The sequence below is a fragment of the Thamnophis sirtalis genome, unplaced genomic scaffold, assembly GCF_051295495.1.
Source record: "Thamnophis sirtalis isolate CommonGarterSnake01/CBP01778 unplaced genomic scaffold, rThaSir2_p1.2 scaffold_3, whole genome shotgun sequence".
In the NCBI taxonomy this organism is placed as follows: domain Eukaryota; kingdom Metazoa; phylum Chordata; class Lepidosauria; order Squamata; family Natricidae; genus Thamnophis; species Thamnophis sirtalis.
Window position 1 is genome coordinate 150,772,813 of NW_028261383.1, and position 23,055 is coordinate 150,795,867.

General features: G+C 37.7%; 1 protein-coding gene across 4 annotated transcripts in view; it reads left to right on the forward strand.

Moving 5' to 3' along the window:
• RNF41 (ring finger protein 41) overlaps nt 1-23,055 on the forward strand; it is a 30,692-nt gene continuing 7,637 nt past the window's right edge. Inside the window, exons 1-4 of one of the 4 annotated variants that reach the window (XM_087710416.1) lie at nt 1-90; nt 6,224-6,365; nt 12,610-12,722; nt 22,680-22,951. In XM_087710416.1, coding sequence (XP_087566542.1) covers nt 12,633-12,722; nt 22,680-22,951 — 362 coding nt within the window. In that variant the 5' untranslated portion in view covers nt 1-90; nt 6,224-6,365; nt 12,610-12,632. Of the gene's footprint in view, nt 91-1,897; nt 2,410-3,888; nt 4,866-6,223; nt 6,366-12,609; nt 12,723-22,457; nt 22,952-23,055 lie in introns of those variants that run through there. The other 3 variants (XM_087710417.1, XM_014065707.2, XM_014065708.2) reach the window with 3 other exon arrangements.

Here is a 23,055-nt window from a genome sequence, read left to right on the forward strand (position 1 = left end):
CGTGTTTCCGGTGGCGCTCTGGGAGGAGGGGGAATGATGGAGGGGAGGACGGCGGCGCGGCGGCCGGTGCCTAGAGCGGAGCCAAAAGAGGTCCGTGACGGTGGCTCGGAGGCGAACGGGGAAAAAAGGCGCTGCAGGCCTGGGGAGTGGGAAGCGGGAGGAGCGCTGGTGGTTTGTTTTTGGGGTGGGGGGCGCGACGGGGAAGGGGGTGGCTGCGCGGAGAGGCTCAGAGGCGGATACGCCTGGCAGTCGGTGGGGACGGTGCCGAGAGGGGCTTGCGCTGGGAAAGGGCGGCGTGCGGTGGACCATGCAAGCTCTTTTCCTCCGTTTTGGTGGAAGGACAGCGGTGGCGGGGAGGCATTTTGTTCCGAGAACGGGCTGCTCGGCGAGAGGAATGGGGGCTCCCTGGGAAGCGAGAGCAGCGAAGGGGTGGTGCAGTCGCAGAATTCCTCGACACTCGCTTTTTATTTTTTTTAACCCAGCCTACCTCGTAGGGTTGTTGTTACGGGGCTAGACTAGGAAAGGCAGCCTCTCTCCCGTTTTCGAGAAAAAGTAAGGATGTCCATCTGGTAGAACAACCACCTGTGCAATTTGGTGGGGATCCGCGAACGTTCAAGCCATATAATGCGTGGGAAGGCTTTTGGGAAGGCAAAAAAAATTGCCCTTCTTCTCAACCCCCTCTTTCGTGCACAGGCTGAATCGAAACCTTGGCAGGAAGCTCTATTTTGCTGTAGAAAAGAGAAGGCACATTTAAAATAAAAAAGTAAATAAAATCAAACCTCCCAGAACTTATAACTCCAGCTCCGTTTTTTGTCTGCCCCTCCCGACTGTATTACTTTTTTTTAATGGTACATAGTTATCTTTTTAACTATAACCATTTATCTTGGATAAATGTTGCCCTGCCTCCTGTTACAGTCAAACGTCATTTTTTAAAAATGTATTGACTTTACACGCCAACTCACTGGTAAGTCAACTTTGGGCAACTTAACAAACAATAACAAGATAAATATAGAAACAATTTTAAAACATCTATATAAGAAACTAGATCCAATGAGACACACAGGGATGAGATCTTCTAACCCCATCCTCCAGCAGGGAGCCAGAAGCGTGGGAGTAGTTGCACCTCTGGATCACAGTGGAAAAGGCTCTTCTTGATCCCACCCATCAGGATTCCTTAGCAGATGGCATCTGCCAATGGCCCCTTCCACTGGAGCTAGTAGGGCAAGCTAGGTCCATTAGGATGAGATAATTCCACAGACACCTTGGATGTATGTCATTATAGGGCCTTAAATGTAATATCTTGAATTGGACCCAGAAGCAAACTGGCACACATGCACCTAATGTAACAGCAATCTTAAATGTGCCACCCTAGGGCGCCCCCAGGACTCTCTGCGCCGCTGCATTCTGCACTGGCTGTAGCTTCTGAATAATCTTCAAGCATAGCCTCATGCAGAGCACATTGCAGCAATCTAACTGTGAGGCTATCAAGGCAGGAGTGACTATGCACAGTTCCAATACAGGCGGAACTGGTGTAAACATGAAGCGGTGCAAAAGTCCACCTAGCCACAACTATTGCCTGCATTTGAGCCTTAATAAACTAAACCATTTTGTTCTTCATCTTAATGGTATAATTGAATGAGATTTGGGAGTAGGTTATTTCCAAGACGTGTGGTTGGGCTGGTGAAGAAAGTGTGAGGCTCAAGAACTAACATAAAAAAAACCAGGGCCATATTTTCCTGGCAAGATTCTTGCAAAATTTACTTGTAAAATTTTAGAAAGATTCCTTATGTGAAGATTTTAAAAAGGTGAACTGGACCTCTATTAGGGAGGGGAGTAGAAGATCAGAGGTAACCATTTGGATCCCTTTTCAAAATGGAATAAATATTATCAGCAGTTTGGTTAGTAAATTGTAGTTAACAGCACGTTGGCTTGAAAAGTGGTCTTTAGATTAGAGATTGCATCTTGCATAGAATAAAGTTAGCATACTTGAAGTGAAATAGGCTTTGGTTATGTTTAGGTTGCATTAGCTAAAATGTGCCAATACCATCCTTGTTAGTAAGAATTGTTGTCATGTTAGAAGAATGACTAAGGCTGACAGCCTAATCTACTCTGTGTTAAATAAATAAAATGGATAGATGGAAATGAAAGAATACAGAAAAGGTTGGTGAGGCATTTAGTGACCTATGGATGAGAATGGTGGCTGTTTAGTAAGTTTAGAAAATCTGTTTGGAATGTGCATATATATTCATATGTGACCATAGCAAAATAATAAATAGAAATAAGCATGATTGATTTTTGCTGTTTTTGATGAAAGTGAGAGGATTAGTGAAGGCTGCAGTGATGAAAAATCTTGAATGTAGAACATCCAGTATTTGAGTCAAGATTGGATCTCAAGAAAAAAACGGACAGGTAAGAAATAGGAATGAAAGTATGAGCCCTTTATGAAAAAGCGTTAGAAGATTCATCATCTAACAGAATAAATGGAAACCAAGTATAGAGAAAGAGAATGGGTAAAATGTTTTGAACAGAATGGAAACAGTTATATGTGCCACAGAAGTGTATGGTGTGTCATTCTAGTTTAGGAAGAATGAAAAAGGATGTTTGGGGGATTGAATGTAATACATCCAAGAGAATGATTGCTGCAAAAAATAAGGATGAGGTAAAGGTGCAATATAACTATATAAACTAAAAGAGATATTTACAAAGAATGTAAATACAAAGAAAAAGGCATAGTTACAATTCAAAGAGGCAGAGAAAATGCAAAGTGATTTTTATGGAAATTAAACATCAAACAGTGCTTTGGAAAAGGTAAACGACCTTCCAGAAGATTGGATGGGAATTTTAAAAAGTGACATTGGAAATGCTGGAAGGAGTATTTTAGATATTTGTATGGAAATATATTGAAACTATTAGAGTAAAAAAAAATAAAGTTTAAATATTAGTGTCCAAAAACGGATGAAAGAGCAGTAGTAAGTGCAATCAGAATATTTAAAAATGGTAGTGCTGCAGGATTAGTACAAACTGGGAAAAGTGTGGATATGGTTTGCTTATGGAATGGTTGTACAACTTTTACACGTGTGAGAAGTATATCTTTTTCTTTTGATTGTTGAATAAGTGCCAACCCATGATGTGACCCACCTGATTTTATGATTTTTTTGTGTGTGGTGTTCATTAAATGAACTCATTGTCCACAAGGGGAGGGTTTTTTCTCCCCCAGAAATTGAAAACAAATGCTGGTTTCCGGCAAAAACATCGTAAACCAAAGTCACATAACAGGATAATGCAAACAGCTGTAAATGTTGGTTGGTTGCTAAGAGCCCAAAATGCAGGATGAGGGAGCCACCAGAACTTTGCATTTGGGTCATATTCAAACAGTTGCTAAGCAACTGGTCATAAATCGAGGACTATTGGTAGGGAAGGATAAGAAGAGGAACTGCAAAAACTACAAGATAATTACTTTACCAAATGAACCTGGGAAGGTGTTTGATAGTGATGAATAAAACGTAGTGTGACTATAGTAAGCAAGAGATGTGGATCAGATATTGCATAGATTATAAGATCCCCCTCAAAAAAGAATACTTTTCAAAAACAAAAGGAAATAATGTGACATAGCATCTGAATGTTGTAGAAACGAATCTTTTGAGGAAAGAAAGATATCAAGAGATGTAGTGAATTATGCTTGTGTAATTAGTTTTAATAATCTTCTCTTTTTGTTATATCATGCCTTAATTTCTTTGAGTTAAGTCTCTGTGCTCTATTTAGTGTTGCTTACCCAGAAAGGGAGTAATGTAATGTAATAATAATGTACGTACATATGTACAACTCTATAGTTTTCAGTTTAAATGCTGCTTTTAATTTTTTTAACCGAATGACCTCTGAAGAGATTAGAGTATTTAATAAAAGGACAAAGCAACCTACATAGAATGAAATCATTACTAATGAGAGAGATTAGTAGTGTTTTGGGGGAGAGGATAAATTTGTAATTGAAATGTGTTTGCAAACAATCCAACACATTGAAGCCAGTTGCAACTTAATAATAATCAAATTTGTGATAAATTAATCATCATGGTGGTTTCTTGCTGATGTTTCATGATTGCAGATTTTTAGAAAGGAAACTGATTAGATTTGGGAAAATGGAATAGATTTGGGGAAAAGAGAAACAAGCTCCCACCTACGTCCAAAGGCTGACAGAGAGGATCATCCTTAAATTAATACTGCCTTCGAAATCCAGATGACCTAGGAAATTAGAGCCAAGATGAATTGCCAACAAAAAAACTTTTAGCATTTTTCATAAACATGGGTCAATTCAAGATCTGGATTTGAATGAACACATGAATTATAACAAACAGTATTATCCTGATTTGATGTTTGGACGGTGTAAGCTTTGGGTGGGTACAGTAACAAATTTCTGAGAGAAAAAGTATTACGGTAGGGATGCTCAGTGGTTAAGATGGTTTTGAAATGAGCTTTGATGATATTGAGGGAATTATAGTCAAAGTAAAGAAGAGCAAATTTGATTAAAGGCTGGAAATCAAGAGAGAAATCGAAGCCTATCTTTTGTGGGGGGATTAATTCAATAGCCAGCTTGGAAGAATCCAAATAAATTATGTTGTGGAGATTTGAGTATTCTTGGCAGGTGTTTCTGTTTCCCTTCCATTCTAAGGTTCTGGAGGTTAAATTTCTGTTGAATAACAGAGTGCTGTGGGGGTGGTTTGGAAAATTAAGCTAAGGTAGCAGCTGAAGGAATAATGCTTGGACATGTATGGTGAACTGAAACAGAGAAGTGGCAAAAAAATATTTTAAGAGCCTTTTTGATGAATCAACATCTGAGGAAGAATCTTGTAACAACAAAGTCCTTGGTTAAGGTGGGTAACAACTTTGGTAAAGTATAGCAGATAATCTGGAGAGCATTTCCTCTAAAATTTCAAGGCATGTTCATACTTCGGTTCAGGAGCCTGTTAGCAGAGAACAAATCTTGTTTATGAGAGTAAAGCAGGTTGTTGCTACTTTTGTTCAGTTGCGCAGTTTGCAACCAGGGGATTTGTGTTTTAGGGCCCAGGCTATTTTCCAAACCAAAGAAACAAGATCATATTTCATATAATAAGGTTCTGATTGCGTATTATTCTCTTGGCTTAATCAGAGCTATTATGATCACATATAGTGAACAGGGATTGTGAGGCAACTGTGATAAAAATCTGTTTGGAAGTAAGTAGTCTGATATACATGCTGAATATCTCTGTTCTAAAAATTAAACTGTTTCTGGTAATAGCTTCAAAATGATAGGCTGACTGATCTAATGCCTGCTCTTGACTGTTGTGATGCAAGTCTGCTTGCAGTGTCTTACATGAAACAGGCGACAAACAGTTGTTTCTCATCTCTTATTTGTTTCTTTGCTCCTCATTTGGGTACATTTATATGTACATTTTATGTATATTTATATTTATACATGTGCTCATAATAGAATCTGTAGGCTCCTTCATATGTTGTATGAAGCATCCGGCTTTAGCTGTTCCCAGCACTGTGGGATAATAGATTTCTAGGGGGGAAATTATAAAATTATAAAATGCCAGTGTCTGTTCTTAGTCTTATGTTCTGAACCTTCTGTGTAGTTGGACCCAAGAATGGCATTGCAGGTTTCACCTAAAAATAAAACCTCTTATAATATATATGATTTCAATTTTTGGTAAAAAATGGTAGATGACTATTTAAATCAAATGGGTAAATATCTGTTGATCTGAAATGAGGCGTTATTAGTATTTGAAAAAGAACATTATAAAATAAAAACTCATGATGAATATTGAATGCTTTTTTTTGAGCATCTTTAATCTTCTTCCTATTTGCTATTGCCACTAAATAAGCACCAAGTATTATTTTTAGGGTATGCTCTGAGCAAAGCTAGACATGAAACATCTTCTCACTGTAAACTACTTAGAATTGGGAGAATTACGTGTCAGAGAAGGCTGAAAATATATGCTGTTGTGAAATATTTCAAATAAGTCAGATATAATAAATTTGCGGCAAATAATATGCTTTGCCTAAGGGTGTGGAAATGAGCTGCATATTAATTCTTGCATTCTGTGTATAGAGCAAATGATGAAGAGAATGTACATCATTTTGTGTACTGTACTGCTCTGCTGTTACTAAAAATAGTAGGCATTAATGCGACATGCTATACTGGTATAATTTTTTAAAAAAAATTAAAATTATCCTCTTATGACCACAGATTCTGGCTATTAAGATAAACGATGACTTAATCTGAACAAGAAGAGAGAGAAAAATGGGCCATGGTGAGAGTTCAATTCAGAAGAGGAACGCAACATCAGCATTGTCTTGTTGCTATTCAGGAAGAAATTCTGCTGCAGAAGGTAAAATAATTGTTTCTTCCAGAAGTCAATACACTGTTTGCTTTTATAGGTATATCTCATTTTCTGTTGAAATCTGGTGTTTAACTGAACAGATTCATTATGTGCCTATCCTGGAAAAGTGGGTGCTACTGCTAAGTCTCAGCAGATAGATGTCCATGCTTAGCTACTCTTATGTGGGTTCAGATCTTATTCAAACTTGGATCTAGTTATATAAATTTCCAAAGAATATTATCTCCGTAACCTAATATTGAATTTAAAAAATTCCAGAAGAAAGCAAATGACAAACTACTGTCTTTTTGCTGGCAAGACCATTACAGAGACATTTCTATGAGGGTGCTGGGAACTGAACTTGTAATAGAAGAGGTAACTTAAGGTTGAACTGATTGTAATTTAACGTTGAACTGTGGCGTTCTTAGTGTGGTCTGAGCTTGATTGTCTGCTTGCAGATGTCTCATTACCCAATTAGGTAACATCATCAGTGCTGGTGAGTGTGGGGTTTGCTCCCTATTTATAAACAGCAGCTTGCCTTGTCAGTATTGGTGGGAGTGTAGTTTTCGCCTTGGTTGCTCCTTGATTAGGGTATTGTTTTATGCTTGATTGTCTGGTGTTAATCCCTGCTTATCTGGGTGTTTGTTGCTTTAGGATATCTTCTGGTTTTTTATTTCCTTCTTAGCTTTTTATTATTTCTTCTGAATGATGTATAACAGTGATTTATTTCAATGTGTTGATAAACTATGATATATTTTTCTGCTTTTCAGCTCTTACAATTGATCTGACAGCCCCACATTGAGAAATATAAATGCTAATTGAGATTAATTACAATTGCTAATTTTTTAAATGCCAGATGTTAGAGTGAATTAGAGGTTATTGGATTGTCCAAAGGAATACCATCTTCATTTTGTAGTAATTCTAAAGGCCAGTTTAGGTGGATGACAGCAGGTTGAATATAAATATTGATGTAGATTAAAATATGGATGTTATTTTCAAAGTAATGTTTTATTTATATATGTTGTGATTTCTATGTGATTAATCATTTGTAGTTTGCAAGTAGTCATTTGAAGTAATAACATACATGCAATTATAATATTGCATTATGCACCTATACCGTAGGTAGACTAAACAGTTGAAATTAACGTTCTATGAAATACAGAATATTTCAGTAGAAAATAATTAAAAGGTGACTAGATCACTGCATTGTACTAAGAGAAGAAGCATGCAGTTTTAATCCATTTCGATCTTGTTGACCAGATTAAAAAGCTTCATACAGCTGTGGTAGCTTTTTGTTAACAGCCAGTTATAGCCACATGATATAATTTGATATCTGAAAACAGATCTAATGCAATTTATAGTAGGTAGTGGATTTGTCTTACTCATAAATTAGCCCAAACAGCTTAAAATTTCGGACAAGCCTTTCATTTCAAGGCCAAGAAACTGATTTTATATGAAAGAATAATTATGTCATATTTAATTTTTAGTTTGACATATAAAAAAGTTGCAACTGGTTATAAATTGCAGCTGGAAAGTCAGCTTGGACATTGAGATCTAGAATTGTTTTCCAGATTTATCTTACTAAAATATCTCTTAGGAATACATTTCAATATAAAACCCATCAATATCTTGAAATATAATGTATTTTGAAATCCACCAGCTGTAATTCTCAATTTTAATTATTTAAATGTATTGGCCATCCAACTCCATTGGACAGTCTCTAAATTGACATGTCACATGTTTTCTTGCTGATCCTACTTGTGGTTATTTAAATTACTTTGCATTTGCAATACTTGTGACATATTGTGTTTTCTAGTACCATAATAAAATTAAGTCATCTAATTACTTAAGTCTGGAGGGGTCTGCTAAGTAATTTTGATTTCCCTACATATTGAACTAAAAGATTGCAAGCATTGCTTTAAGATCAGAATGTGTTAGTCTTTTGCAATAAATTCAATTTAAAAACAATATGGCTTTTATGGTTAAAGGCCTTTTTTCTTTATCTTACTTGAACCTCAAATCATGTATGTTTTCACTGGGCCTATCAATGTCTGGCTAATTACACTGAAAAGCCCCCAGAACTTTTACCAAATCACCTTATAAGAGTTTTGTTAAGTTTCTTTCTGTTTTGCCTGCAGAATATGTTGACAGTTTATGATTATTACTAGATTTTGAATAATTTTGGTGTTTGGGTGTATTAAATACAGAAGAAAAGATAAATTAAAAAATTGAATCTGCACTAAAAATGAGACAGAAATGACAAATCAAGAGATAAAAAAGATATAGAAAATGTGATACTATTGAATTTAAAAGAGAATGAAGACTGCTTGAGACTGAGAAGAACTACAGGATAATTTAGTGAAGGAGAGGATTGTTAAAATCCTAAAAATATTTTTAAAATGGGAGGAAGTAGGCATCAATGGATGCTGAAGTGGACAAGCTGTACAGAATTAACACAATAAATGAAAAGTTAAGAAATTTATTAAGGAACATACTTTTGCATCTTATCAGAAAGAATGTTAAGACAACACTAAGCTAAAGTTTAAAAATAACTGTTGTAAAGTTCTCTGCAAAAGAAAATAATACAAAACTGCCTTGTTTGATCAGGGATAAGTACTTTTATAAAACACTGGAATCCTTTGTGGACTTTTTATTGAAAATGAACAGGAATAAATTGATTATTTCTCGATTTGTCAGTCGAAAAGGGTTGAAATATGGTAAGAAGTGAACTAAGTAATCTGATCTTAAAGTATCAAGCTAGCGTGATACTAAGCTTGTTTGTAACTGCTGTAATAAAGATCGGAAGTTATTTCTTTAAATATATTTTCTTTTTTCTACATTTTTCTTCTCTTATTTCCTTCTTAATTTCATTTCTATATTGTTTCATGTTTAAATTTGATCCATTTAAAAATCTCTAATAAAAAGCATATTTTTTAAAAAAAGAATTTGTACTAGTATGAAAGAAAGTCCTCTCTTTGAACTATAAGGGCAGTTTCATTTTCTGCAAGGTGACAGGTGTTCCTTTCTTAGCAATGATCATTTGGACTGGAATTTCCATTGTTAAACAGTGCAGTTGTAAAGGGCGATATTATGACCATATCATTTAGTGACAGCAATTCCAGCAGTCCCTGGTTACTGTCATTAAGGAAGGACCTCCTTGTTATTTCCTTGTGAGCCAAGGTGGTGCAGTGGTTAGAGTGTAGTACTTCTGACTGTCAGCTGCCAACAATTTGGCAGTTCAAATCTCACCAGGCTCAAGGTTGGCTAAGCCTTCCAAGGTGGGTAAAATGAAGACCCAGATAGTTGGGGGCAATATGCTGACTCTGTAAAGAACTTAGAGAGAGGGCTGTAAAGCACTGTGAAGCGGTATATAAGTCTTAAATGCTAGTGCTTCTGACTTCCAATAAGCGAAGTCAGTAGGGATGCTGGCAGGAAGTTGCAAATCCTGAGTGACTTGCAAGCAGGCCAGTAGGTTGATAAGTGGCTCCTACAGCACAAGCATGGTGGGGAAGGGGTGGCTTCTGCCAGATGTAGGAGAGCATGCTGATGGGTGGCAGGGAACAAGTACAGCATGGCAGGGCCTGATTGTGCCTTTAAAAAGTTCCAATAGTTAATATCGGAACATTTTTAAATTGAGATTTGGTCTTGATTATAGGCTTGCAGTTCAGTAAAAAAAATCCATAGGTGTCCTTTTCCTTTCAAACATGATTCATCTACGTTCTTTGCAAAACTTGTGAGTATTGAGTCATTTGAATGGCTGCTGTCCTCTGTTCAAGCAGATTGTTCTAGACAGAATAGACTGACTTATGATTTGTATATTCTATAGTAGAGCTTAGTGGTGTTGCTGATTGTACATGTCTTTTTCTCTATTTTCCATTCAAAGAGACCATCCTGGCTGGTTTTTTTTTCCAACTTTTTTCTTTTTTGCTGAGTAAAATAATGAGTGAAAAGTATTCCAAGTATTGATGAGTAACATTTTTTTATTCAATAGGAATGTAAGCAGGATTTAAGATAACCTTCACACAAGCAAAAAAGAAGACTGGCAGGAAAAATTAAAAACATAATACTATGCAATGTCTATCTTCCCAATCTTAACTGTGTGGGGTTGTCTGTGTCACATGACATATCTCGACTTTTTCGCTAAACCAGGCCGGCCCCTTCGCTAAACCAGGCCGGGCCGTGGCCAGCATGTGACTCATCCGGCCTGCAAATAGCAAAGGACCAGCCAGCGGCAACCAAAGCAGGGCACAGAGGGACTGTGTGCAGCTCCCGCAGACACCCCTGCCTCATTTTTGGCCTGGACAGCCTCCTGCATCTCTGGCAGCAAAAACAGGGTGCAGGGGCCACGTGCAGCTCCCCCGCGCCCCTTTTTGGCTAGCAAATCAAGATAGAATATGTATGTAAGTGTATGCACGCACACACACATGCACACACACACACGTATGTATGTATGTATGTATATATGTGTATATGTGTATATGTGTATATTTCAAACACTTTCATACACTTTAAAAAAAATGACACTTTTTGATAATTCCAAAAATTAAGAGCAAGAAAGAAGATCCTGGAAATTTCTCTTCCCCACAAACATTTGTATATGACCTGTGTATATATATGCTGGTCTTGTTGTATTTGGGTCTTTTCCCGTGTAAGCCAAAAACACCAGCCTGAAGATGGCGAGTGAGACCTTGCCGAAACGTTGCCAAGACAATCTCAATCTTACAGGAGAAAAGACACAAATAGTAGCAGATTAAAATTAGTTACCTATAAATCAATAAATATTGTTCTGCTATTGAGTTCTACTTCTTTGGGACCTCTTGGCTCTCATTTCTGCAGGCATTGCTAAAGTGAAAGTTAAAATACCCCTTTTAAAAACTGACTAATCAGGCACCTGCAAATAGGTAAATGCACAGTCTTCCAGCAGACATAGAAAAAAAGAAGGGGAAAAAAGGCTCAATGAATAACACAGGGAAAGGAAGGAAAGAGAAAGGTGAGGACAGCAGAGATGAAGGGAAGAGGTGGCTGAACAGAGAAAGATATATCCTGTTGCAGTGTTAGAAAAAAAAGGATTAAATGAATCATCCCAAGCTTTTTAAAAATATTCCAAATTCTAGTAAAAAATGTCTGTAGATTGTTGTGCCAAGTTAGACCTAAGAGAACAAGGAAAGTTTACTTCTAATGTACTCTTGCAAACTCTTCCGGATAGCATTCTGGGGAAAGATTTATGCTGTGTTATACAATTGAGAAGTAGTATCTCCTGAGCAAAGATGTATATTTCACTCTCTGACATTAGGAGTAACTTGATTGAATTCTTTTTCCAGCGAGGTGATATCAAGAAATACCTTGATCTACCATTAAATGCTTAGTTTCAGATTTCCAGACGACCTCTCCCTTCAGTATATGCAGTCATGGGTTCTAAGCTGTGGACTAGATGCCTATATATTCTGGTTGCTGCAGAAGTAGAAAAGGATGTGGAATAAGGCAGTCCTTAACTTAAAATCACAGTTGGACTCAAAATTTCCATTACTAAGCAAGATAGTTATTAAGTGAGTTTTCAGTTTATTCAGTTTATTGTATTTATATGTCCCATTTTATGATCTTTCTTGCCACAGTTAAGTGAATCACTGCAGTTGTTTTTTTAATAGACTTTTTTTGTTTTTTCCCCATCTATAACAACTTTCAATCATCACATCAACATTGTTGTGTCATCATACCCATATATATTGATCTTATATCACTTCTATATTTATATACATTCATTTACAGTTCTATATATTTCTCTATTGCTTCTTGGCTAAATTAACTTTATTTCTGTTATACAACCATTTATACCAATTATCCAAATTACATAGTATTCAGACTCTTCTTTGTCCTTTAAGGTTAATGTTAATTTATCAATTTCTGCACAATCTAGAATTTTTTGAATCACTAATTCATCTGGGGGATTATTACTCTGTTTTCAACATTGGGCAAAGGTTATTCTGGCTATAGTCAAAAAGTGTATTAATATATATTTAATTTTCTTTCTGTATTTCCCCTTGGTTATTCACTGCAGTTGTTAAATTGGTAACACAGTTGTTAAGTGAATCTGGTTTCCCCATTGACTTTACTTGCCAGAAGGTGATTGCGTGACCTCAGGCCTTCATAAATACCTTCCATTTGCATAATAACATTTTCAAAATACATGCTTAGAGCTTCTTGTCATGAAAATTCAAATTCATAATTTTTCTTCCTCCTGCTTTTTTCCCCTCCCTAGCGTTTTGGCATCGGTGATGAGAAATGGGGTATGATGTAGCACGTTTTCAAGGGGATGTTGATGAAGATCTTATTTGCCCCATCTGCAGTGGGGTTTTGGAGGAGCCAGTGCAGGTAGGTGGTAAAAAATAACTTCATTAATATGTATTTTGCATACAGGTTTTCTAAAGCAATTATGTATTAAGTCCTTCTTACTCATACAGAGAAACGTAGCACAGTGTAGTGATTAAGATATTGTGTCAGTAATAGGGAGATCCAAGTTGTAGCCCACTCTTAGCCACTGAAACACACTGTGAAACTTTGAGCTAGTTTTGCCTGTGCCCAATTTGTGGCCACAAGCTGTTCGTTTTGGGGGGAATAGGAGGTGAGTGCATTTATATGCTGCTTGAGCTTCTGGATTAAAGGTAGAATATAAATGTAATAATACATATATTGTACTTTAAAGTTAATTTAAGCACTCTTATATTATTATCTTCTATTTCAGTTCAACTGCTTCAACTAAGTGTCCAGGTTTAAACTTTTTGTTTAGGAAAAAAAATGTTTTAAAAAAATTCAGCACAATATGCTAATAATTGTGAAGTTTATTTAAATTAACAGCACTAGTTTTCCAAGCAAAATATAAAACTGTTAGTTAATATAAGAGAGAGAGAGAGAGAGAATATTTGTCTATTCTTGAAAAGTTTTGGTATATGTTTGTGCATGTATATTTAAAATTAAGTACCCACATTTTTCAGAGTATAAGACGCATCTTTCCCCCTCTCCTAAAAGTGGGATAAAATGTAGGTGCGTCTTATAGACTGAATATGGGCATTTTTGGCCTCCCGAACACTCCGCATGTCACATTTTTCATTTCATTTCAATTTCATTTCCTTTATTTGTATGCCGCCCTTTTCCCTGGGGGGACTCAGGGCGGCTCACAATTCAAAAAGGGAGGGGGGGAAAGACAAACAGTATTCCAATATGGAAACAATACAACATATTAAAAGAGAGCACAACAGTCACACACATTCGGGTGGGGTTGGAATCTTAACCCCAGGGGGGTTAAGATTTTGGCCTCCCTGGCCCCCAGAAGCATTCTGCAGTGCTCCGCATGGCCTGTTTTCACCAAAAACAGGCTTTTGGGACTCCCAAGCCCTCCAGGCATCATGTTTTCGCCCTCCCCAGGCCCCCAGAAGCATTCTGCAGGCCAAAAACAGGTGCATTTTGGATGAAAATGGGCACTTTTTTTGCAAAAACAGGCCATGCCGGGGCCTGGGAGATCAAAAACACAACATACGGAGGCAGGGGTGAAATCAACTTACCTTCACTATTGGTTTGCAGATGTGAGCTACTCACCTCGCTTGCATGTGCCACCTCCGCACATGTGCAGGACCTTCCACGCATGCACAGAGTGTCAAAAATGGGACGTGATTATGTCCGGGTGGGTGGATAGAACTGGCTGAATTGCACCACTTCACAGAGGGCTTGGGAGCCCAAAAACGGATCCATTTTTGGTGAAAACAGGCTGAGATTGAAAACGCAATGCGCAGAGGCCAAAAACTTTTTTGTTTTGTTTTCCTCCTGTAAATTTAGGTGCATTTTCTAAGTTGAGGTACGGCAATCCATACAGAAAAGCAGTATGGTGTTTGCTGTTTCAGACAGGTTGTCTTAACTGCTTTCCCCAAATTAATTTGCCTTTATAATGAGAAAGTTATATTTAGTTAGCTGAGAAGAAAATAACAGATGCAAACAATGAGGTTGTACGTGTTGTGCTTTAGGTGTGTGTCTTAAATGCAGTATTGCTTTCCTTTTGGGCAAATTTGAATAAAACTGTCTTTCTATATATCAATTTTGTCTCTGTAAGAGGCTACTTTCCTTCCTGTCAAGTACATTGTATTATATTTAGAAATTCAGAAATAAAATAGTTATTCAAAGCAATTTCTAAACCACTCCAGTAATCTAAAGGCATGTGATTTTGCAAGACTGAATTGGATAATACCGGTAGTAATTGATCTGAAAGGATTAAAAAAACAAGCCGTTTTGTATAGAATGACTTTGTGATTTGACTAGTTTTTCCACTAGTCAAATCACACTTTCTTCAGAAGCAATCTTATTTCTAGAATAGATGGAAAAATACATCATAAATTATGTACATGATAAATGTACATGATAAACCTTAAGTACTGCAGTTAAAGGTGCTGAGTTTGTTGGCTGAAAAGGTGACAGGCCAGATTTGAGATCTGAGCGTCGTGCAATGGGGTGAACTCCTGTTCCTTGCCCAGGGTCCTGCCAACTAGCACTTCAAAAGTGTGCAGATGTGAGTAGATTAATAGGTACCACTTCGGTAGGGAAGGTAACTGTGTTCCGTGCACCTTTGGCATATAGCAGTGATGGCTAATCTTTTTTTCCTCGGATGCCAAAAGCGCATGCACTCCCACACCCATAATGCAATGCCCCTCCCATGTTCCCCGCCTACATGCACATGTGACCCTCTGCACTCCCTTCACTACCACATCCTGAGACAGTGCTGGGAGGGGGGAAAAGCCTCGAATCCCAAAACAGGGCTGGCGGGGAGGTAGAAAAGTGTTGTGTCCCAAAACAGCACTGAAGCGGATTCTGCAGAGATCTGGGAAGACACAGGCGGCAGAAAGTGAGGAGAAAGGTAGGGCACCCCCTGCATGCATGCGTGACTGTGACCCCCCCCCCCAATGCATGCGCGTGTGTCTTCTGTGTGCAGGACAGAGACTTGAAAATCAGCTGAGCTGCAGGAGGCACGCACTCATGCGCAATGGAACATGTGTGGCCCACGTGCCATAGGATCGCCATCATGGGCATATTGCCATGTTGGCCACATAACCATGGAAAATATCTTCGGACAACACTGGCTCTCTTGTCCAAGAAATAGAGATGAGCCCTTGAGTTGGACATGACTGGACAGGGGAAACCTTTACCTTTTTTACTATATAGCTTAGTACTGTTTTTTTATCAATAGTTTAGCAATTGATTGCTTCCTTTATTTTGGCAGGGGGCACGGGAAGGGCTAGGTTTCTTTGAAAAGATGGATTTAGCTAAATGGTTTTGAATAGCTTGCTTGCCTTGCAGATTTAAAAATGACATTTGTTGGCAGGACTTCGACCACATATACAGTAATTTGTAAGGCTTAGTGAGTATGAATAAACTTGCTGACTCCTCCTCCCCCACCCTTCCACATAGTACAGCTATAGAAACACCCATATATTGTTTATAATTAAGCAACTTCTTTAAAAATAGGATGTACAGTACTTCTAGCCATAACTGCATCGATCTTGTTAGCACAATAATTTAACAGCAAGCAAACCGCAGACAGCTGGTTTGATAACTGTGGTGCCCTACTGTGGTGCCCTAGAAAAAAGTGTTTGTGGGCATACTTGTGCTATCCAGGCCTTGTGGATTACCACACTGGGTTAGTATGACCATTGTGTGGCTGCAATAATATTCAAACTTAATTCAACCAAAATACAATGATCTTATAGATATTGTACAGGTAGTCTTGGATTTATGACCATAATAGAGCCCAACATTTTTGTTGCTAAGCAAGACAGTTGCTAAGTGAAGTTTGTCTCATTATATGATCTTTTTGCCATAGTTAGGTGAAACACTAAATTAGTAACACAATTATTAAGGGAATCTAGCTTCCCCGTTGAATTTGCTTATCAGAAGCTTGAAAAAGGAGATCACATGATCCCAGGACATTGCAACCCTCAAAAATGTGAGTCAGTGGCCAAGCATCTGAATTTTCATCAGATGACCACGGGGATGCCGCAACAGTCATAAGTCACTTTTTTCAGTGCTTTTGTAACTTTGAATGGTCACTAAATGAACTGTTGTAAATTGAGGACTACCTGTACTTGCATAACAGGCTTTATTGATATTTCTTTCTCCATCAGGGAACTGCCAGGGACTATTCTTTATCCCGCTTGGTCTCCTGACATACATAACTTCTGCATGAGAAAGAATTGGCCAAGCAATGTGCTTTAGGTGGCTTTTTGGAAGAGGTAGGGCTAAAAACATTGGCCTCTTCTTTGTGTTGTGTCGTAAAATAAAAGCATTAAGCCTATTTTGCTTGAGGTTTTTTTGTTTTACACCTGGACAATTACATTTTTAAATTTTGTAGAGGTTGCAGCCAAATTCTGAAAGTGGGAGCAAAAGACTGTGGCACCACAACAATTATCTGGAGGCTACATATAGCCAACAAGCTACAGGTTACCTATCCTCGTGGTTTTAGAGTGAGGCTAAATAGCAATTATCTACATTGCACAACTGTCTAAAATTACTTATTTTGTGGGTCTCTTCAGTAGAAGGCAAGCCAAAACAAAATGACTTTCGCAAAGCTGCACCAAGTACCCATCCCCACAGAACAGATCTATTTGCGTTTTTCCACTGAATGTGCTTGAATGCTCTGGTGGTATCTGCAGACACAGGCAGTTCTATTTCCACTAGAAGTTGGCTTCAAAGAAGTACGAGCCAAAATGGTGCTCAGGCAGAAAGCCTGCAGGCAAATAGTCTCATCCATGGGTGGATATGTTAGTTAAACTCATAGATTATGTTAATGTATTTCAGACTGCCTTTGAGGTTATTACTGGTGTAAATATTCTATGTAATATCAAGGATGCTCAGGGCCCAAAGTTCTAGATTGTGTTTGAGTATTTTTCATGGAGATTTTATCCCACAATCAAGCTGTTTTCTACGTGTTACACCTGTGTAACTGATTGAAGTGCCTTTAACAGGTAGTTCAAAATACAGGATGAAATATGGTGTAGGATCTTAATAATTGTAGGAGTAAAAATTATTACATTCTTTGATCATTATTTTAAAAATTTGGTGGTTTTAAGCTAGTATCCATTTTAAAAAGTAATTTTTCAGCATTTCAATATATTACGAAAACCAGACATATCAGGCTTGAACTGTATAAGGCCTATTTTCAGATAATCATTAAGGGACAACCTGCCTATTGAACCTTTATAGCCTTTATTCTCTTTTTTATAAGAAGTAGAAATCATACTGATTTGCATTGAAGGGTGAGGTGCTTCCTTCTACTTGTAGCAGCTAAGAATTTAACTCTATCTTTAGGATCATTTTCCATGAATGAGTCATTTATTTTTTTCTTAGATACATTCCTGGGTTATTGCAGTCTTATGCACTCTAACCTATACTTCAAAATTTGTTCATTCAGTACATGTTAGAAAGTCTTGTGCTGTAAGGTTAATGGAAATAATATAGTGAGTGGTATGAGACAGCTTTGGCTTCTTGGCCTTTTGGCTAAGATCAAGTGTGACACAACAAAAGTTTCCATTGCCGTAAGCATAGAATTGAACATACCAGCATAATTTATTAGCAATATGGCATTCCTGTCTGGGAGTTGTAATTATATATTAATCTTTGCTTCTGGCTATCATCAGCTTAATGCCATATGAACCATCTTTTTCCTTAGTATGCAAGATAAATCATTGGGTGCCAAATAATGAAGTCATAAAGGTAAATAGATTTTTAATAACATTAATTTTGCTTTGCCGAAGTAAAAAAAAAACTATCTTATATGGTAAATTAAAAATAATTAAATGGCTGAAGTTCAATCATTGGTAGCTTTTATAAGAAGTGTTTAGGATCATAAGGAAAGCTGAATTGTTAATAAATTCTCCACAGAAAGGGGACTTAAATGTAAATATTTATTTATTTCTAAATTTATTGGCCACCCATCTTACCATAAGGTAACCCTGGGTGACTTACAATCTTAAAAAACTTAAAAACTATATAAAATAGTATGCTATTTTTTACTGTAAACTTGATCTGATTCTTTTTACTATCTTATGGTGCTTTCTGTATCATTATTTACTTTTTTTTTTGCTTAGGAATTTTACAACAGTGCTGTAAAATGAACTGTGAAGCCATAATTCAAGACCTACATAGTGCAAGTATAATAATGTAATTTGATCATAATTAGTAGATGACAGCATCCTGATACTCCATTTAGCAAGTATTAAACAATGTTAGTGGGAGGATGTAGAATTTCACAGATATATATACACACACACACACACACACACACACACACACACACACATACATATATATATATATATACACACACACATACATACATACATACATACATACATATATATACACACACACACACACACACACACACACATATATATATATATATAATATAGATATAGATATAGATATAGATAGATATACATAGATATATATAGATATATATAGATATGTAGGTCTCTAATTGTTCGGGTTTTCTCCCGCGTAGAATTGGAGATGTCTTGGCGATGTTTCGACAAAGTCTCATTCGTCATCTTCAGGCTGCTTCAGACTACTTCAGGTTTGCTGTTTCCAGGAGTAGTGTGAGATCTCAGCTGTTTGTTCCTTTTAACTGCCAGTTACATACTAACACCCGCGAAAACCTCAGAAAACATACATACATACATACATACATACATACATACATACATACATACATACATACATACATACATATATATATATATATATATATATATATATATATATATATATAGTGTATTTGTGCTGGACTCTTGTGACGAGCCGATTGACAGATAATGGAAGCAGTTAGCTTCCTCCCATAATTGGGGCATACCAGGGGTTGTGACACACACACACACACACACACACACACACACACATATATATATATATAGTGTCACAACCCCTGGTATGCCCCAATTATGTATGTGTATACACACACACATACATACATACATACATACATACATACATACATACATACATACATACATACATACATATTGAAAAATATTCTGGTTATTTAACCTAGATATGCTTAGGACATTTTTAACATTTGTTTTTCATGGTATGAATGGTACTGAAGAACAGTAGAATTTTATCCAATTCATAGAAACACAGGATGCTGTTTTCTCTTCTTCATCATATTATGAAACCTGATGTCCTGTCTTTTCTCTTGGAGCTCTTCTTCATAGTAACCATCTTGAGTAGCAGGTTGGAATGAAAACAGCAATTAGCTCAGTGTCACCAATGAGCTTCTGAACTTTGATCCAGTTTTCCCTGATCACAGATCTATCTATGTCTTAACTATCATATTAGATGTCTTTTGTTCCACTGATTTCATCAACTGTTTTTGACTATCTCAGGATTGTTTATACCAGGTTCCTCAATCAAACCCTCTTAATATGTCATGTTGTTGTTACAAGCAGCTTCAGCCAGTTGAGGATGATGGGCATTGCAGCATAACTGTTATCAAAAAGAATAGCTTACATGTTTGAGAGAAGATTGAAGCTGGGACTCAAAACATTGCCAGTTTTTCTGTTCCTGGTTAAAATTTATGTGCTAAAAACTGAATTGCAAATCACAGAGACTAACATCATGAAAATATTGCTTTGTATGAGTTAATATTGCTCTGTAATATTTGTAGTTTAGCTTTGATAAGACAGTGTCCATACCCCAATGCAATGCTTACATTTTATGAGTGTTTTGTTATGTGGCTATATTCTGTCTTTAAAAGAAAACAGATATTTGGGCTCTGTTATTACAGAGATACTTTATTAAATTTGTAGTCTTCTGATTTTCAGCTGGTTCATTTTCTGCAGTTCCTTTTAGGCACACATGGGGAACATAAGCATAAGCTTGGCAAAGGAGTCTTCAGTGCAGCATATGTGTAGGGAAAACCTAAGGTACGATCCAAGAAAAAAATGTAGGAACCTTATTGTAGAACCGAAAGTAATATGAGAACTTCAGGTTCTTGAATTACATCTGTAATGGAGCCTTCCACTTACTGTGATAAGTTGTGATAGTCATAAAGCAGATCGCCACATGATGCACAAGAGGTGATGAGGACGCAAGGGCCAACGGTGTCTGGCTGCAGCCCGCTGGCCCCTTGGCCAGCACACTCTGGAGCTGTGCAGTGTGCGCAGTGCAGGTGAATTTGAGCACTGCTACCAAGCGAAGGCAGGCAATCAGGTCTACTGGATGTGTCACACGGCCAGCTGCCCCATCGCAGCTGCGGGCTAGTAAAGACGGTGGGACAGAGTGGGCAGCCGGCCGTGTGGTGCATCTGGCAGGTTGGATCATGTGCCTCCCCTTGTGCCTCTGCCTCCACTTGTTGCTTGGAGGGTTGGCCAGGCGGTCACAGTGCTTAGACTCAACTGTGCTGCATGGGCTGTGCAACCCCAGATTGTGCTGGCCATGCCCCCTTCCAGAGGGCTGGCGAACTTAACTAGGTCTTATTTTGGGGGTAGGACTTATATTACAAGCAACCTGAAAAATTATGCTAGGGCTTATTTTCTGGTTGAGCCTTATTTTTGGAAAGACACTGTAATTATATGTTTTAATTTGTAGTCCTTTTGTTCTGTTAACCTGCCTAATATCTCTAACAGTTCCGACACTAGAATAAATAATAAAGGGGACAAAGGGCACCACTGCCTTGTTCTCTTCTGAATTTGAGTGGGTTTTGTAAAGTCTTCATTCACCATGATTTGAGCTTTCTGGAGTGCACAAATGGACATCAGACCCTGTATAAAGCCCAGTCCAAAATGCATCTTTTCCACCATTTTAAACATAAAGGCCCAGTTCAAATTGTCAAAAAGCCTTTTCTGCATCCAGAAAGATTAATGCAACCTCTTTGTTGCTACATTGTTGTAAATATTCAATTATATTCAAAATTACTCTAATATTAACATTTAATTGTCTTTTAAGTAACAAGCCACACTGGTCTTCATGTATATAATCCTTTAAAACATTTAAGTCTTTCAGCTAAAATAGATGTAAAGAATTTGTAGTCATTATTAAGGAAAGAGAGATTGGCCTGTAATTCTTCACAGAAGTTAAATCTGGTCCATCTTTGAGTATTAAAGAAATGCAGGCATCCTTCCAAGAATCTGATATAAGATTCCCATGTAAGATAGAATTAATTAAGTGCTTCATCGGAAGAAGTAATTGATCTTCAAACATTTTATAGAATCCGCTTGGTAGGCCATCTGGTCCCAAAAGCTTTGCCTGATTTAGCTCTTTTGGAAATTGATCTTCATTTCCTCCAAACAACAGTACTTGAAAATAGAGCTGTGAGACAAAGAACTAAATTTATAAAGCATATTATCATGTGAATAAATTATACTTGGAAAAAGAGCTGGAATGGCAGCCGTGCCATATTTAGAGGCTTCACTTAATGCTATCTGTTTTGGGATGTACATTTGGGGTGCTCATATCAAATCATTTTTCAGTACTTTGAGAGTATATTCTAATACTATACAAGGAAGTAACTACCATATTTTTTTGGACTATAAGATTCACCTCCCCCCCAAAAAGAGCGTGGAAATATTGGTGCATCTTATATACCAAATACAGCCATTTTTAGCCTCCTGAAGCCCTGTCCCGCATCCCATTTTTGCTAAAAATGGGCTGTTTTTTGCAAAAATTGAGGCATTTTTCCCTTCCTCTAGCCCCCAGAAGCATTCCGCAGGCTTCAGCAGGGCTGGGGAAAGGGGAAATGCCCCTGTTTTTGTGAAAAATGGCCCATTTTTCACCTATTTTTTGCAAAAATGGGGGCATTTTTCCCTTCTCACAGCCCTGCTGAAGACTGCAGAGTGCTCCTGGGGGCCGGGGAAAACAAAAACTTTTTTTTTCTTACTTACCTCTTTGAAATCTTGGTGTGTCTTATAGTCCGAAAAATACAGTATATATCTTTTCTCATACTTATTTATACTAATCCAGAATTGGAACAAAACATGCTAATCTGTAATATAGTGTCCATGTGAAGGACAGAAATTAACACTTGGTGGGGAATAATTATGCTGGGTGATTTTTATATTTTTTCCCTGATAGGTTCTTACTACGACAAGCAGAATGAACGGATGTTTTCATATGCCCTTGATAGCTTGGTTACATTAATTGATCGATGGATGTTCTGTCCTGCAGTATTTCCAATTCTGTTAGTGAGAAGCATTGAGTGAAGGAAGCTGCATGGAAAGCTAAGAGCCCCCATCAACTTGAGCAGCAAACTTGATGTAATCTAAACTGGCATGCTTGGTTCTGTTCTCTACACAGGCACCTCATTGTGAGCACGCTTTTTGCAATGCCTGTATCACCCAGTGGTTCTCCCAACAGCAGACGTGCCCCGTCGATCGAAGCGTCGTGACTGTGGCTCACCTGCGCCCTGTTCCCCGGATCATGCGTAATATGCTATCTAAGCTGCAAATCACGTGTGACAACGCTGTTTTTGGTTGCACTGCTGTAGTGCGGCTTGACAACCTGATGTCTCACCTCAATGACTGCGAACACAATCCAAAGCGACCTGTGACCTGTGAACAGGGATGCGGGTGAGTATTTGCCAAATTTGGGTATGCCTGTCTGATCACAGCGCAGCAGGGTCATAATTCTCTGCTGGCCTGATGATAAAAGATCACACATGACAGCATGATCC